The 16,307-nt window shown below is 36.5% G+C and overlaps 1 protein-coding gene across 6 annotated transcripts in view; it reads right to left on the bottom strand.

Annotated features, from left to right (window-relative positions):
* Window positions 1-16,307, bottom strand: part of DOCK7 (dedicator of cytokinesis 7) — a 219,365-nt gene that overhangs the window by 84,178 nt on the left and 118,880 nt on the right. For 5 of the 6 annotated variants that reach the window (XM_025427884.3, XM_025427892.3, XM_025427887.3 and 2 more), the window contains exons 19-21: window positions 9,544-9,630; window positions 4,933-5,164; window positions 1,479-1,643 (exon numbers count right to left, since the gene is read on the bottom strand). In XM_025427884.3, the coding sequence (XP_025283669.1) occupies window positions 1,479-1,643; window positions 4,933-5,164; window positions 9,544-9,630 (484 nt within the window). Of the gene's footprint in view, window positions 1-1,478; window positions 1,644-4,932; window positions 5,165-9,543; window positions 9,631-13,993; window positions 14,289-16,307 lie in introns of those variants that run through there. The other variant, XM_035717103.2, reaches the window with a different exon arrangement.

Here is a 16,307-nt window from a genome sequence, read left to right as displayed (position 1 = left end):
GGTTGACAGAACCACATGCAATGATAAAGTCAGTATCTTCTCAATGTTTCTGATTATATATTAAATATACACTAAAAAACAAGATAGAAAACACAAACACACCATGCACACATATTATTTTCACTTTAGATATGAGTGTATTGAAGACCCAAAATAATCCAGCTGATGGCTCTTCCTTTCTCCCACCCTTCCTACTCTGTCCTTGACACAGTCCCTACAAGGACAGCCAATTTACTGTCAACATCTCTTAAATGAGACTGTTTTGTTTGTATCATCAATGACAATTTGAACTATAACAAAGTAGCATCCTTATGATATACATACATATGTATACTCAAGCCCATGTTAGAAAGGCAAGAATTTCTCTGTCTAGCATCAACTATGTTCAACCATCATTCAACCATATTCTATGAACATAAAAATACCCAGCAACTATATCCTCAATTTATCTCCACTTTTCTTAAAGAAATCCTTCATATTTGCAAATGATACACACCTGTCAACTAATTAATTCACACAATCTTTCAGCTCAGCATTTAAACAAGATGTTTTGCAAAAACTACGGAATACTATATTGAATGAAAGAGTAAAATAATGGAGCATTGAACACATCTAGTCCACAATATACCTTCAGAGCCTCAAATACTATAATTTTAAAAATCGACATAGTAAATCACAACCCAGAATATGAGTCAATTACTGCTCTTTTTGCAATTAAGAAATAAAATGAGCTAAAACTTAAGTCGGATTACTATTATGTCTAGTTTTCATAATGAATGTCATATGTATTTATCACCATTATTAATGTTAATGTTGCCAATAGCTGGAAAAGGGCACTTACCATTATCATTAGTAATGAATGATGACTCATACAAATACATGAGCAGGTTGAAAGGTACGCATAACCGAATCATTAACTAACAAAGAGTTATTCAAACTAAGACATCTCCCCCTACTTCACGCCCACTACCATATCGTCACCAGTTTCATACAAAAAAGCAAGTAATCATTTTGGGCCCTGCTGTTCACAAAGGGTATATAATTTTATTGGCCATGAAGAGATCAGTACTTTTCTGGAGAATAATCTTTTATATTAATTAGGTTTCACAAAGTTACCAGTTATTTCTTCTTTAATGTCCAGCATTCCAAATGACAAAAATTCTACTTATCTTACCAAAACAAAGAATGATAAAATGTTTCCACAGACACAGAACTGATTTTCAAGGTTCCTTTCCAAGAATTAATTGAACCAAGCTCTAATTAAAATTAAAGGAAGCTGTATAAATAATGATGCCTGAAGATGTAACTTAATTATCCTTGTAACTCTAGCACCTAGCATAGTCCATGCCATTCAGCAGGCACTCAATAAATACTTGCTATTGAATGAACATATCCCACTAGAACTACAAGATTATTTTAATCTTGCTGCAAACATACAATCTATGCAAGGGAGTTTCAAAATAAAAGGAATATAGTACCTGGTGATGGTGAATTAGGGTAAGTATTTGGTAGGCGAAAAACGTAATAGATATATGATGAGAGAAGGCTATTCCTGCCATGCTGGTCATGATTTCCTTCCAAGTTTTTGTGGAGCCGATTTATAATTGATGCCATGGCTTCAAATGATGCTTGACCTAGATTAACTTTTAAGAAGGAGGAACACATTTTTGCATTAATTTTTTTAAACTGCAAATTCCAAAAAGATCAGCGTTTTATCATCTCTATATGTGTTAAGTATAGGGATTATGCAAAGTATATAAAGATGATATTTGGTGTTGATTTTAATGATATATTAGCTGAATCAAAATTACTTTTCTAAACAAAATTTTAAAACATTTATTTTACTAATTTAACATGAAAAGTATATAGGTTTGTTCAATCAAAAAACAAAACCTCAACTGACAGGTACCCATTATTTTGTAAAACAATACAAAGCACAAAAGAAAAAGAAACCTGTCTTGTGTATCACCTTTGAAAAGTCACTTCTTGTTTTAAAGATGACTGAAAACTTAACATACAATGAGCAAGTGTTACTCGTTTAAAAAATATTAACAATGAAAGTGGATTATTAAAAATATCAACTTAAAAAACTAAAAAAAGATGATCGTGAAGGAGCAACGTGACTGACATGAGTGAATTGGGAAAAGGATTAGGTGGCTAGAAAAACAAGCTGAGGTAAGACAGTACAGCATTTTTAAATGCCAGGCTAAGCAATACCTACCCAGTCATTCAAGATAGTATGTAACGAGCATTTTTCAAAAGTTGAGAAATTCTGGTAGCACACTAAATAAATGGGTAAAATAAACAGCCATTGTGGGCTTTGATAAAGCCTCAGAGTCTATGATTTATTTAATCAAGACAGGAAATTATGAACAGAAATGAGATCAATTAAATTTTCCTAAAAGTGGAAGGATCCAATAAAGTGGTCAGGTAGGAAGGGACACTTGAGTGGCTCAGTTGGTTAAGAATCTGCCTTCAGCTCAGGTCATGATCTTGGGGTCCTGTAATGGAGCCCCATGTGGGGCTCCCAGCTCATGGCGGGGGGGTCTGCTTCTCCCTCTTTCCCTGTCCCACCCACCACAATCCTCCACCTCTACTCAAGCTCTCTTTCTCTCTCCAATAAATAAAACACTTAAAAAAATTGGACATGTGGGAAGATTAATCTATATATACTGAACTAGAAAAGAAACTAGAGATGCAGAGGCCTGAGTGGGCTATAGCAATTTTATCTGTGTTCCTGCTTAATTCCTTTTCCTCACAGTAGCTATTCAAACCATCAGAATCCTTCTTAAAACTCAAGTCCAGGGTAGCCCGGGTGGCTCAGCAGTTTAGCGCTGCCTTCAGCTCAGTGCCTGATCCTGGAGACCCAGGATCAAGTCCCACGTCAGGCTCCCTGCATGGAGCCTGCTTCTCCCTCTGCCTGTGTCTCTGCCTCTCTCTCTCTCTCTCTGTCTGTCTCTCTGTCTCTCATGAATAAATAAACGAAATCTTAAAAAAGAAAAAAAAAAAAAAAAAGCTCAGGTCCACATTATTCCCTCCTCAGGAAATTCTACTTTTTATCTCACAGTAGGAATTTATAAAGTATTAAAGTCCTCAACATTTTACTATAAATTTCTCCAAATCTGAAACCATTTTTATTTCCCTGCCAAAGGAAGCAGTGCTCCTCTAGCATGTAACAATAATCACATCACTCTTGTCCTATAGGCTTGCTTCATTAAACCTTTTAGCATCTCTGTATCTTATATTTTTCTCCCCCCTCCACTAGTTTCTCAAAGCACATAAACATGCTCAAATGACTCCATTCTTATGCATTAATCAACCCAGTTTCCTATTTTAACCAAATTTAAGAATAGGGTATACATTTTGTGTTCCTTTCACCATGTGCTATGCACTACTTAATTCTACTTTCACTGTTTGACTAAAACTCTTCTTGTTAATTTCACCAGTTAATTTCACCTCTTTAGTAGGTAAGAAGACTAGGACTCTGGAGTCAGTTGTTTGGGTCTGAATCCTTAGGCAAATTTTCAAGCACAGTGTTCATCACTCTACTTCAGTGGTAATAATACCTACGCATAGAGTTGTGAGCATTTCATACATTAATGTAAATAAAGCACACAGCAATATTATCGACCTATTTACTATGCAAATGTTTGTTACTATTGCATTATTATTTTATTTACATCATCTACAAAATTGGTGTTTTCCTTAAAACCTTCTCCTATGACTCCTGTGACAAGCTCCTCAACATTTCTTCTTAACCCACCTCTCCTCTCCAACTCACTGTCATCTCATGTTTCAGCAGGACCTCATAGTTTGTTGTAAGAAGTTCTATAAGATTACCAATTTGTTTCTCTGCCTCCAGATTTTCCCCACTTTCAACCCATCTCCATGTAGCACACTCATCTTTATAAAAACCAAATTGGGTCACATTACTTCCATAATTAAGACCAGACCCTTCAAAAAAAAAAAAAAAAAAAAAAGGCCAGACCCTTCAAAAGCTATGGATTCCTTATAGAATTATAGTCCCAATTCCCCTAAAGTATCATAGAAGATTCCATTTCCTCTCCCTCACCACCAATGATAATCTCTAAACAACAACACTCTAATTTGTGACTTACAATTCCTCGAAAGTTTCCCAGTTCATATATCTGTCTATATACCATGCGCATACTATTTCATCCCCTTGGACTAGTTATTTACCTCTCTGACTCCTACTCATCTTTAAATGTTTGACCCAAGGATCACTTCTACTGACAAGTCTCCCCTAAAATAAAATTCTAAGGAGCTCAACACTCCTCTTCTTTGTACAACCATTTAACACAAAAATTTTATGATGTGTTTTTCTTATAAGCTCAACTACTTTGCAGGATTCAGGTGGAAGCTATTAGCAAAAGCAGAGGAACCTATCTTGGGAAGAGAGCTGGAAACAGGAGTACCTCTAACTGCAGAGCAATACAGAAGAAAATGAGACTATAGAGATTTTTGGGTTAATGAAGAAAAGAACAGCTATTTTAAATAGAGGATGGCCAATGAGTAAAAATGTAGGCTAGGTAAATCACACATCATATAAAAAGCAAAATGATTTACCTATTTGCCTGTTTTCCAAACTAGTCTGTGAGATCCTTAAAATCAAGAACTAAGCCTTGGACAGAGCCTATCAGTGTCTGGCATACAGTAAGTGCTTAATCAATATTTGGTGAGTGGATAAATGAATTGGTTTCCATAATGTGAGTTGAAGTCTCTATGGCACAATTTATCAAAACAAAAGAAAGTTATTTTCTGGCATCAGAAACAATTAAATAACTCCCCATCCTCTCCTCCCCAAAATCAAACACAGTCCTTATCAAATAGTACTTCATGATTCTATTTCTGCAAAAGCTAGAAATGCCAAATTACAAATTTCATAATTCTCCAAACATAAGTAAAAATTACCTATTTGGCCAGCAATGACAGGAGGTCTAACAACTAAAAGTATCAGTTTATCAAGCAGAAGATGAAGAAATCGGACCACTGGTTCCAACTGAGATGAATTCAGCGCTGAAATACTGCTCTTCAATTCATTTTCTAAGTTATTTTCCATGATTCGCATGTCTCCAATTCGGACTGGGAACATGTGTTCATCCAGAGCATTGACCAGAGCAAAAAACTTGTCAAGATACGGATCCTAAAACAAAGAATGAACAAAAGCACTAACCAATTATAACTGTGAATTCCCCAAACTTTGGACCATATAAATATAAAATATTGTAATTTTTATAAAACATAAATATTAAATTAAATATAAATATATTTAAAATTATATAACAAAAATTACAATGTTTTATGTAATATAAATAGCTCATATGAATTAATACAAAAAATACACAAGTATATACAAATATTGTTTCCAATTAAACACCAGCTCTATTCTCATTTATTAAAGTGGCCATTTTGAACACTATTGACTACTCAACACTCTACTAATACAGATTAAGGATTTTTTTTTTTTCCTCAGTGTGAGTATTACTATTTTAGAACTCAATGATTGTGCAGGTCTGTTAGAACAGGGCCTGTGCCCATTATTAATTTATTACCTCTTAGCTCCATTCAAACCCACCATCTTTGCCACAGTTTATAATACTGGAGCTGACTCTTCAAATTGCATTTCTTCTTTGTCAGCTGGTATGTGGTTAGGCTCTGACCACAGAAGGTACAGGAAACAGCTTTCCTTCTTCCTATTTGTTTTCCTGATGGCAGCTAGCAGATGTGAATGCTAAAGTTCAGAGGTGAGGGACATGGCACCAGTGTTCACAACAGCAATGGTGCCTCTTGTTCCATAGCAGGTGCCCTCCACACTACAGCATGGCAGGCACTGTGTACCTGTAGCAGTGGTATCCTCTCCTTGGAGGTCTGATTCTTAGCCTTCAGGAACCTCCTCTATGGTTCTAAGTTCCTTCCTTATCACTTTCTGCAACTGCTATCTCTATTATAATCACAGAATTTTCTTTTACCCCATTTAGTAGTGAATCACCTTTAACCCAGTTAATTATTTAAATATAAATTGTCTCCATCTGAATTACTGGGATGTTCCATCTCCTGGCTAAATCCTGACTCCTATTATTTAACCTCCTTGTACACTAACAGAACCAGTCTTATTTAAAGCAATCACATGCCCAGTCCCAGGGTACATGCTTATTCCCCCAATTTGCTTCATGCCTAGTGATGAGATGTGTATAGTGATGATCATGTGTATAGCACCAACGAATGATTTGTGAACAGGAGTCTGATGGAACTCTGGAAGACTTCTGCTCAGTTAATAGTGAAAATAAACTGTAAGACAATAATGCCAAACAGTTTCATTCACATTTATAGCTCTAATGTTGTTCTAACTTGATATGCAGGTTTTAAATGAATAAAAAAGTGATGACTTCTAACTATATACCAGTAAATTTCAAAGAGCTACAACCAAAGTAGAAAACATCATACAGGGGATCCCTAAGTGGCTCCGTGGTTTAGCGCCTGCCTTTGGCCCAGGGTGCGATCCTGGAGTCCCAGGATCGAGTCCCACATCGGGCTCCCGGCATGGAGCCTGCTTCTCCCTCTGCCTGTGTCTCTGCCTCTCTCTCTCTCTCTATCATGAATAAATAAATAAAATCTTTTTAAAAAAAAAAAAGAAAACATCATAAAAAACATTACTGTGTTCAGTTGATCCTTTTAAAAAGATAATACATGATGAAATTGTTTTCATAGTGGCAAAAATTTTTTAATGTTGAATATTACTCATCAGGACTGTGAATGCCAGAGTGCTACAAAGTAGATACTTCCACTTCATCTTCTCCTACATTCAATAGATTCTAAATCACCTATATTTTTGCCCCAATCCTTCTTTGTCACATAAAGACAGCACATGTATCTGAAAACAAAATTAGGAGTAAAAGATAAATATACTACCAACTCTAAAAAGAAAACTAATAATGACTGTAAGAATTAAAAAACATGAAAAATAATGTATTTTTATACTTAAGATAGGATAATATGAAGGGAAAGAATACATTTCAACAGTATACTGTAACATCCATCTCAACATTATCAAAAGAATAAAGAATATAGGAAACATAGAACATATCCAGGACCAGGAAAGGAAAAATTCCACTGGAGCCATTCTTTTACTGGAATCTACCTACATAATGCTAAATAAAACCTATCTACTACCTTTTTTTGTTGTTTTAAAATATAACATAGAGGTGCTCTGCCTTCTTATTTTTCCCTACTTCACTGCAGAAAAGAGTTAACACAGCAAGTTTAAGACTGCTATCATTTGGAAGTCCAGCTTACACAATTGGTCCTTGGATGGCATCTGGGAACTTGGATTTCAAGAGTTCCAACTGATAAGGGATGACTCACTACACCTAAATTGTTTGTGCTAACAATATGGTTTATGCTGAAAATAAGCTTTCCTTCTGGGGATCAAGAATTTTGGCATGTGATAGGCGAGGGTGCTTATGTTACACCTTATAGTAAAAACCCTGGGAACTAAGTCTCTAATGAATGAACATCCCCTGACAGACATTTCACACATGTTGCTTCCACTCACCCTATGTGACTCCACTAGGAGAGGATGTTGGAAGCTTGTGCTTTTCCTGTGGACTTGACCTCTTTTCTTTTAGCTGATTTTATATCTTTTACTAAAATAAATCATTGCTGTGAACATGGCTATATGTTGGGTCCTAGGAGTGCTGGTGAAAAAAATCACTGAACTTGAGGGTGGCCTTTGAAGTTCCTGTGAATACTGCCCCTTCCCTTTTCAAGTTGGATTCCATTTTACTTGCCTCTTCTCACTCTACATTTCCTCCCTGGATAATCACTCACCAGTGTAGTTTCAGCTTTCACATTTATTCTGCCACCTTCAATGTTAAAGATGGTATTACAATTGCCTTGGGATATTTTTATCTGAAGTACATAGGCATTTCAGACTCAACAGACTTAAAACTAAACTCACTATAGCTTCAGAATTATCTCCACTATCTCCATAATCTCTCGTAGCATCCAACCAAATTTACTTTTCTCCTGTTTGCTATTTAGGTTAGAAATTGCCATTTACCTAGACTCTAAACTCAACGGCATTCAAGGTCCTTCATGATCTGTTACCAGCCTGGTCTTCTTTCCTCATCTATCACGATTTCCCCCATGCACTATGAATTACATTCACACAAGATTACTTGCCTGTCGTCTTTAGACTACTAACCCTTTGCACTTGCTTTTTATCATCTGAGTTGCCCACCCTCTCTCTGTATGGTAAATGCCAACTTATCAATCAATATCTGGGAATCTCAGTTCCCAGAACAGACAACTCTATACTCTTGAAAGGATTTCATTCATATATCTAACACAGTACTAATTTTACTGTGCTACAATTATTTTTACATTTTCCCCTATTACACTGTAAGGTCTTTGAAGGAAAGTTTCTTTCCTTGACAGGTAACAACAACCCTGACTACATGGAGCTTACAACCTAATGAAGAACTAATAAATAAATGCATATGTACATACATACACACACAAAGTGAGAGAAAGCAAAAGTGCAAGAGAGTGCGGGGAAGAGCTAGAAGTAGTAGCAAGAGCAGGGTAAGACCATACAGACGAATAGGGCTGCTATGCTTAAGAGTCTCCAGGAAAGGGGAGTCTGGGTGGCTCAGTGGGTTAACTGTTTGCCTTCGGCTCAGGTAATGATCCTGGGATTGAGCCCCACATGGGGCTTCCTGATCAGCAGGAGTCTGCTTCCCCCTCTCTCTTTGTGTGCACACTCTCTTCCTCTCAAATAAAAAAAAAAAAAAAAAAAAAAAAAAAAGTCTCCAGGAAAGACCTGAGGTAAGTAAAAGTCTTACTGAAAATAAGTATCTAACAGGAGGAAAGTATTCCAGCTAGAGAAAGAGTAAATATACAGGCTTTGAGGAGAGTCTGGCATGTTCCAGATAAACACTGAAGAATTTGGAGCAAATAATTCCTTCAAACTCTTACCATTTGAAATATCTGAGTCTATGAGGAATAAAATGGTTTGAATGATAGTTTTCAACTCTAATTCTGCAATGTAGCAGAAACTTACCAAAAAAAAAAAAAAAGTCATTGAATTGCTCAAAATGAAGTCAATGACATTTTGAGGAGCAACAAGTTTGCTTGTGTGAATATTTAAAGACTTTTATGGATTCCTTTAAAAAATAACTTCTAGGGATCCCTGGGTGGCGCACCGGTTTGGCGCCTGCCTTTGGCCCAGGGCGCGATCCTGGAGACCTGGGATCGAAGCCCACGTCGGGCTCCTGGTGCATGCAGCCTGCTTCTCCCTCTGCCTATGTGTTTCTGCCTCTGTGTGTGTGTGTGTGTGTGACTATCATAAATAAATTAAAATTAAAAAAAAAAAAACTTCTAAATATTCTATAAACTTCTATATATTCTGATATATAATTCCCTAAGTTATAGTAGATAACAAAACTGATTTAGCTACTAAACAATATGTTCATTCATTCAAGTGATAATCTATTATAAAAATTATTTTAAAAACTCACTTACTTGTGTATGGATAGACGAAACAGTAACAACTTCAACATTAAAAACACCTTTGTGATTATCTACCCACTTCATGCCAGGTAGAGGAACCTAGAAGAGAGTAAATATAATGATCATAGATATTTAAGTTTATTGGAAATTCTTAAAACAAAAAAATTATAATACCTTAATAAGAAAAAATACTATGGAAATATACACTGTATATGAATGTAAAACATATTTATACACTGCACATGAATGTAAAACATATATTTTGTTCTTATTACAAAATCTTCATGTTTTCTACAGGAGAATAAAAAGGCTCAAGGAGCAAAAAGAAAATATACACTCAAAATTCTATTTTCCCAAACATATATCCCTTTACATAATTCCAAATCTTCCTCTGTGCACACGTACTTTTATACAGACTGTTTCCTTCCATAGGTTATATTAAACATTATTTTAAAACTGTTTGTCACATATTATATTGTGAATCTCTTTTCATGCCAATAAATTCACATCTACATTATTTTATTGGTTTAATAATATTGGTTTTTTTCTTGTAAAAACTCCTATTTTAATAGGGCTATAAGATATTCACAGCAAAGGAATACATTCTGTTGTTATAAGAGTTAGAAAACTTTTTTTCCTGATGTAAATTGGTAAGAATTTTAATTAAAATCATAGCATAAAAAGTTTTTTTAAAGTATCTTTTTAAAATCACTTCTATTTCTAATGACACAGCTAAAAACCATGAACATGACACACAAAATAACACTGAAAGGTGGAAAGAGGAATGCAAATGACAATGGACCTTGAGATGTGAAGAAATACAAAGTTGTGTTTCCTGGGTTTTATTTTTGCCTCATAAATCCTGGATGAGGTGCTAGAGAAGCTGGCAACCCAAAAACGCCAAAAGGAGTAGAGAAAAACAAGCTCCAAGAAATCCTGCTCTCTCTAATCAAAACCAGTATTTGCCCTACTCTGACCAAACACAAGGTAACAACAAGTGGCCGCCCTACCCAACCTCCAAAGGCTAAGTGGTAAGCCCAGGTGTCCACCCTTAGCTGGCTGTAATGAGGGTCCCAGATCCCCACCCCCAACACATTGGGTGTTACCAGAGAAGACAGAGTCGGAAAGAGGTCCTAGCCCTGTGGTAACAAGCATCCCCGCCAACTATGGGGTCAGTGGAAGCCAAGCAGGGAGCAGTACCAAGGTGCCCCTTGCTCCCCACATACTGGGAGGTGTAAGTGGAGGCCTAATGTGGCATTAATGTGGCAAGAGTACCTCCCCCTACTACTAAAACCCAAGACTTATATAAGATCTGTGGTCATGGGCAGCCCGGGTGGCTCAGTGTTTGAGTGCCGCCTTCAGTCCAGGGGGTGATCCTGGAGACCCGAGATCGAGTCCCGCATCGGGCTCCCTGCGTGGAGCCTGCTTCTCCCTCTGCCTGTGTCTGCCTCTCTCTCTCTCTCTCATGAGTAAATAAATAAAATTAAAAAAAAAAAAAAAAGAAAGAAAGATCTTTGGTCATGACATAATACCTAAGATGTCTAAGATAAAATAAAAAATCTTGCATCACACCAAGAACCAGAACAATCTCAAATGAGAAAAGGCAATTAACAAACACTAAGATGAAATCTTTCAAAAGAAAAATGGGGGAGTGCCAGTTCGTTTAAGTATCTGCCTTCGGCTTAGGTCATGATCCCAGGGTTCTGGGATAGAGCCTCAAGTTGGGCTCTCTGCTCAGCAGGGAGTCATCTTCTCCCTCTTATTCTCCTTCTGTGCTCTCCCTAAAAAGTAAAATCTTTAAAAAATTAATAAAACACTAAGATGACACAGATGTTTTTCATAAAAAAAAAAAAAAACAGATTTCATCAGGCAATTACAAATATCCTTGAAATAAATGACCAAAATAGAAAATCTCAGGAAAAGAAGTATTTTAGGGTTTTTGTCCCATGGCTTCATTTTTTATCATGTGTAGAAAAGAAAACCAACTAAAGCCAGTTTCCTCTTCTAAAATTCAAGTAAGAAATGCAATGTCTCTACTGAAGTAAATACAGGTTTTGAAACTTTTGTAAAAAACAGATGGTGCAGTAAATTGAAACTCTTCAAGGCAAGAATTAGGACTAGCTCTTTCAACCCAAAACACTTGCTTTCAGCTTAAAAAAACAAGATATACAAATAAAATGAATACAGATGGCTTTAAAAATAGTGGTTCTTAAAAAAAAAATAGTGGTTCTTAAACTCTGATCTGGGGAGAGCAGCATAAACATCATCTGAGTATTTGTTGGAAGTGTAAATAATCATGCCTCAGTGCGCCTGGGTGGCTAAGTCCATTAAGTGTCTGCCTTCGGCTCAGGTCACAATCCCAGGGTCCTGGGATCAAGCCCCAAGTCAGGCTACCTGCTCAGTGGGGAGTCTGCTTCTCCCTTTGCCTCTGCCATTCTCCCCACACGTGCTCTCTAGATCTGTCAGATAAATAAATAAAATCTTAAAAAATAATAATAATAAAGCCCCAATAGGGACCTCCTGCATCAGAAACTCTGGGGGTTATAAGCATCAATTATTCTTAACGTACAGAGGAGAAAATTCAGACACAGAGAATAGTTTAGTTGGCTCAGGCTGCCATAACAAAATGTCATCCACTGGATGGTTTAAACAACAGAAAGTTATTTTCTCATAGTCTGGAGACTAGAAGTGCAAAATCAAGGTGCCACATGGTCAGTTTCTGGTGAGAACCTCTTCCTAGCTTGCAGATGGCCATCTTCTCACTGTGTCCTCACAACCAAGAGAAAAAGGACACTGATGTGTCTCTTTTTAAAGCACTAATCATGAGGCCCCACCTGCATGACCTTATCCAAAACTCATTTAAACCTAATTAACCCCACAGAGCTCATTTCCAAATACCAGCACATTGAGAGTTAGAACTTCAACATATGAATTTGGGGACTGCAGTGTGGGGGATGAAGTGGGGTGTGGGGAGACATATTTCAGCAGGGAGATTAAGAAATTTACCTGAGGTCACACAACTAATAAAAGGTATGGCCAGAAGTAAAATCCTGAAAGTAATGATATACTGCCTTTTAAAAGCATGTGAGATTTGAAACAATAAATACTTTTAACAATCCCATACCCCTTCAAAAGTTAAACCTTGCTAAACTTGGTGTATATTTTTCCAAATTATTTGCCACCCAATTATTGATGTGTGAGTTTGATTGTCACTATATTATTTGTTTTTATATTTTTATTATAAATGTTCTATTCGGGGGGGGGGGTGCCAGGGCTCAGTACATTGAGTATCTGATTTGTGATTTCAGCTCAGGTCATGATCCCAGGGTTGTGAGACTGACCCTCACATCTGGTTCTGACCAGGGGTGGAGCCTGCTTAAGATTCTCTCTCTTCCTCTCAATAAATAAATGAATGAATGAATGTTTTACTGGGATATTGAAGTGGGATATTGAAATCCATATTACTCCTCTCAACTATTGCACCACTGTATGGATGTATAAGAATTTAATTAAATATTAAGTCTTAAAAAAAATATTAAGTCTTGATTGATTCATATAATTTTCATTTTTTTTGTTTTGCTAATAGCAATAATCCCATAATTTTTCCATTTTTCATATAGAAACAAAATACTTTTTTTAAAAGACTTTATTTATTTATTCATGAGAGACACAGAGAGAGAAAGGCAGAGACACACAGGGAGAAGCAGGCTACATGCAGGGAGCCCGATGTGGGACTGCATCCCAGGTCTCCAGGATCACACCCTGAGCCAAAGGCAGACACCCAACCACTGAGACACCCAGGTGTACCAAAAATACATTTATTAAAAATATTACACAATATATTAACTTGAATTTAAATAAAATTTAAAAAGTACTTTTTAAAGAAAAATAAGGGGAGCCTGGGTGGCTCAGTCGGTTAAGATCTGCCTTCGTCTCAGGTCATGATCCCAGGATCCTGGTATTGAGCCCTGCATCACGATCTCTGCTCAGCAGGGATCTCCTCTTCCTCTGCTCCTCCCCTCACTCATGATCTCTCTCACTTTCTCTCAAATAAATAAAATCTTTAAAAATAAATAATTACACAGTTATATATTATACACTTCCATGTAAATAGTTAAATGCAAAAAATAAAATAGTTAAATGCATCTATGTTGGTATGTCATGTCCTGACAATGCTTGGTACAACCTGGTGTGCTCTTTGTAGAAATCGGACACAGATATATCAACTGCATTCAACAATTAAAGTGTAGCTACTCAGGATGCCACAGATTTACCCCAACTCTAACCTAGAGAAGTGAAATACTCAGTAAATGTGAGCAAATGAGATATTAAAAATACTTTTATAAAAGGTTACTAGGTGGAATGCCTGGGTGGCTCAGCAGTTAAGCGTCTGCCTTCAGCTCAGGGTGTGATTCCAGGGTCCTGGGATCGAGTCCTGCATCAGACTCCCCACAGGAAGCCTGCTTCTCTACCTCTCTCTCTCTCTTTTTCTCTCTCTCTCTCTCATGAATAAATAAGTTAAATATTTTTTAAAAAGAATAAAAAAGTTTACTAGGTTATGTCCTTTAATGCATATCATTGATGGTTCATCACAAAATGGCATTCAAGCTTTGGAATGGGAGGAACTATGGCTGGATTTGGCAAATGGGTTTGTATTTCAGAGTCCAGAGTCCTCTCTCTCCCCAGGCCAGTGAAATGCCTGCCCTCCTCCAATGGGGGAGTGAGATGTGGGAAATGTAGAGAAATGGCCAATGTTTCTGTGGGGAAGAGAACACAGCAGATATTATTCATCATTGCCAAATGGTTAATCAGTTTGAGAAACTTTGTATAGTCTCAACAAAATTTTCATTTTTTAGTTTTTGCTACTATCAACAATCCTGTAACTTTTTAAATTCATGCAACAAATAACTACTGAAGTCTCTAAACGGTTTTCTAGGTACTAGGGTTCCATAGCAAACCCAGGTCCGCTCTCAGAAAACTTACCCACCATTCCTTAGAGAAAAAAATAAGATGATTTGATAGTGATAAGTATTAAGTAAATAAAGTTGGATTAAAAATGATAGTGCCTATCAGCAGTGTGGTGGAGGGAAAGGCTGGAAATGTATGGAGTAATAAGCAAAGACCTCTCTGAGGAAGTAATATTTTATATAAAATTCAGATAAGGAAAAGAATATAGCCATGTGAGTTCAGGAGGAGGAAAGAAAATTCAAAGGTCTAGAAGTAGGAAAAAGCTTTAAGTAAAGAAGCTTTAAGTACAGATGTGGCTCAGTGATGGTAAAAGCTGATGTTACAGAGGTGGAAGAGCTCAGATCTTTTGGAGATCTGGAGGTTATGGGAAAAATTCTAGATTATATTTTAAGTACAAGGAAATATGAGCAAAATATAGATACACTATATAAACATTGTATATGATCATAAAGAAACACTAAATCTTGGCAATATCATGCTGAATGAAAAAAGCAAGTCCCCCAGAGGATTATATATAGAATAACCTTTTCATTAAATTCATAAATTAAGCAGAGTAAAAATATTGTTTAAACATACATATACCTCAATTAAAAAGTAGTTTTACGAGGCTAGTTTTCAAAACAATGTGAATGCACTTAATGCCATGGAACTGGACACTTAAAAATGGTTAAAATGGTAAATTTTATGTTATGTATATTTTACTACAATTTTTTTAAGAGTCTCAGCTCAAGTGATGATCCTGGGTCCTGGTATCAAGCCCTGTATTGGACTCCCTACTTAGCTGCGTTGGGTTTCCCTACCCCCACCCCCCATCCTAGAGCTCTCTCTCAAATAAATAAATACTAAAGCTTAGGTACTTAATCACATATAAATCATACTATACATCTATAGTCTAATCTAAATTATATCATTTATTTTTTTGATATTATTTCTATATGAGCACACATAGCATAGTAGCTAGAAGAAAACCATCAGCCTCCCTTTAGAAAGCTGACCTTGCATTTTCAAATCAATTAATAAAAAATGCAAAAAAAAGAATAAATGCATAACTTCCATAAAATCAGATCTCCTTTTAAAATATTTCCTTTTGAAATATATAATCCTATCCGTGTGATAGAAGATAAGCTGATTTTACTGAGATGTGTTCCTGGAACTGAATGAAAGGTCTAGCAGAGGGTAGGGGGAAGGGAGGAAAGAAAGAGTTCTATTTCTTTCCTACTATCTTTATTCATGCATTGGTTTAGTAAATACTTACTGACTGCCCACTGTGAGCCAAGCACTATTCTAAGTACTTGCAGATAAAGCAATGCACAAGAAAGATGAAGTCCTTACCTTCCTGGAATTTATACTCTGTAGATAAAAAATAGATAAACAGATATATGAAGTATAAAGTTATGTGAGGACAAAGCAGCAAAGCAATAAAAAATGGTGGAGGCTGCACTTGAACAAAAGCACTCAGAGACACCCTCTCTGAAGAGGCAAGATCTGAGTGGCTCTGGAGGAAATGAAGAAGCTGGCCTGGTGATGGAGTATTGCCAGGAGAGGGAAGTGTGAAGGGCCCCAAATGGGAAGGGCCCCAAATGTTCCTCTTCACATCTGAGGAACAGCCAAGGTGCAGTGCTGTGTGGCTAGGATAGAGGAAGTGACAGAGAACAATACGAAAGGAGGTGGGAGCAGGAGCTTTCTGTTGCCTCTTTCTTTTTTTAAATAAAAATACAGATTCGTGAATTTTTTGAGTTCTATCCTGAAAATAAATGCCACCAGGAGAACATTCCCAAGACATATTTCAGATTAATGCATACAAACAG

Source organism: Canis lupus, chromosome 5, assembly GCF_003254725.2.
Source record: "Canis lupus dingo isolate Sandy chromosome 5, ASM325472v2, whole genome shotgun sequence".
NCBI classification, from domain to species: domain Eukaryota; kingdom Metazoa; phylum Chordata; class Mammalia; order Carnivora; family Canidae; genus Canis; species Canis lupus.
The sequence above is the reverse complement of the archived record's forward strand: the minus strand, read 5'-3'. Positions and strand labels throughout refer to the sequence as shown.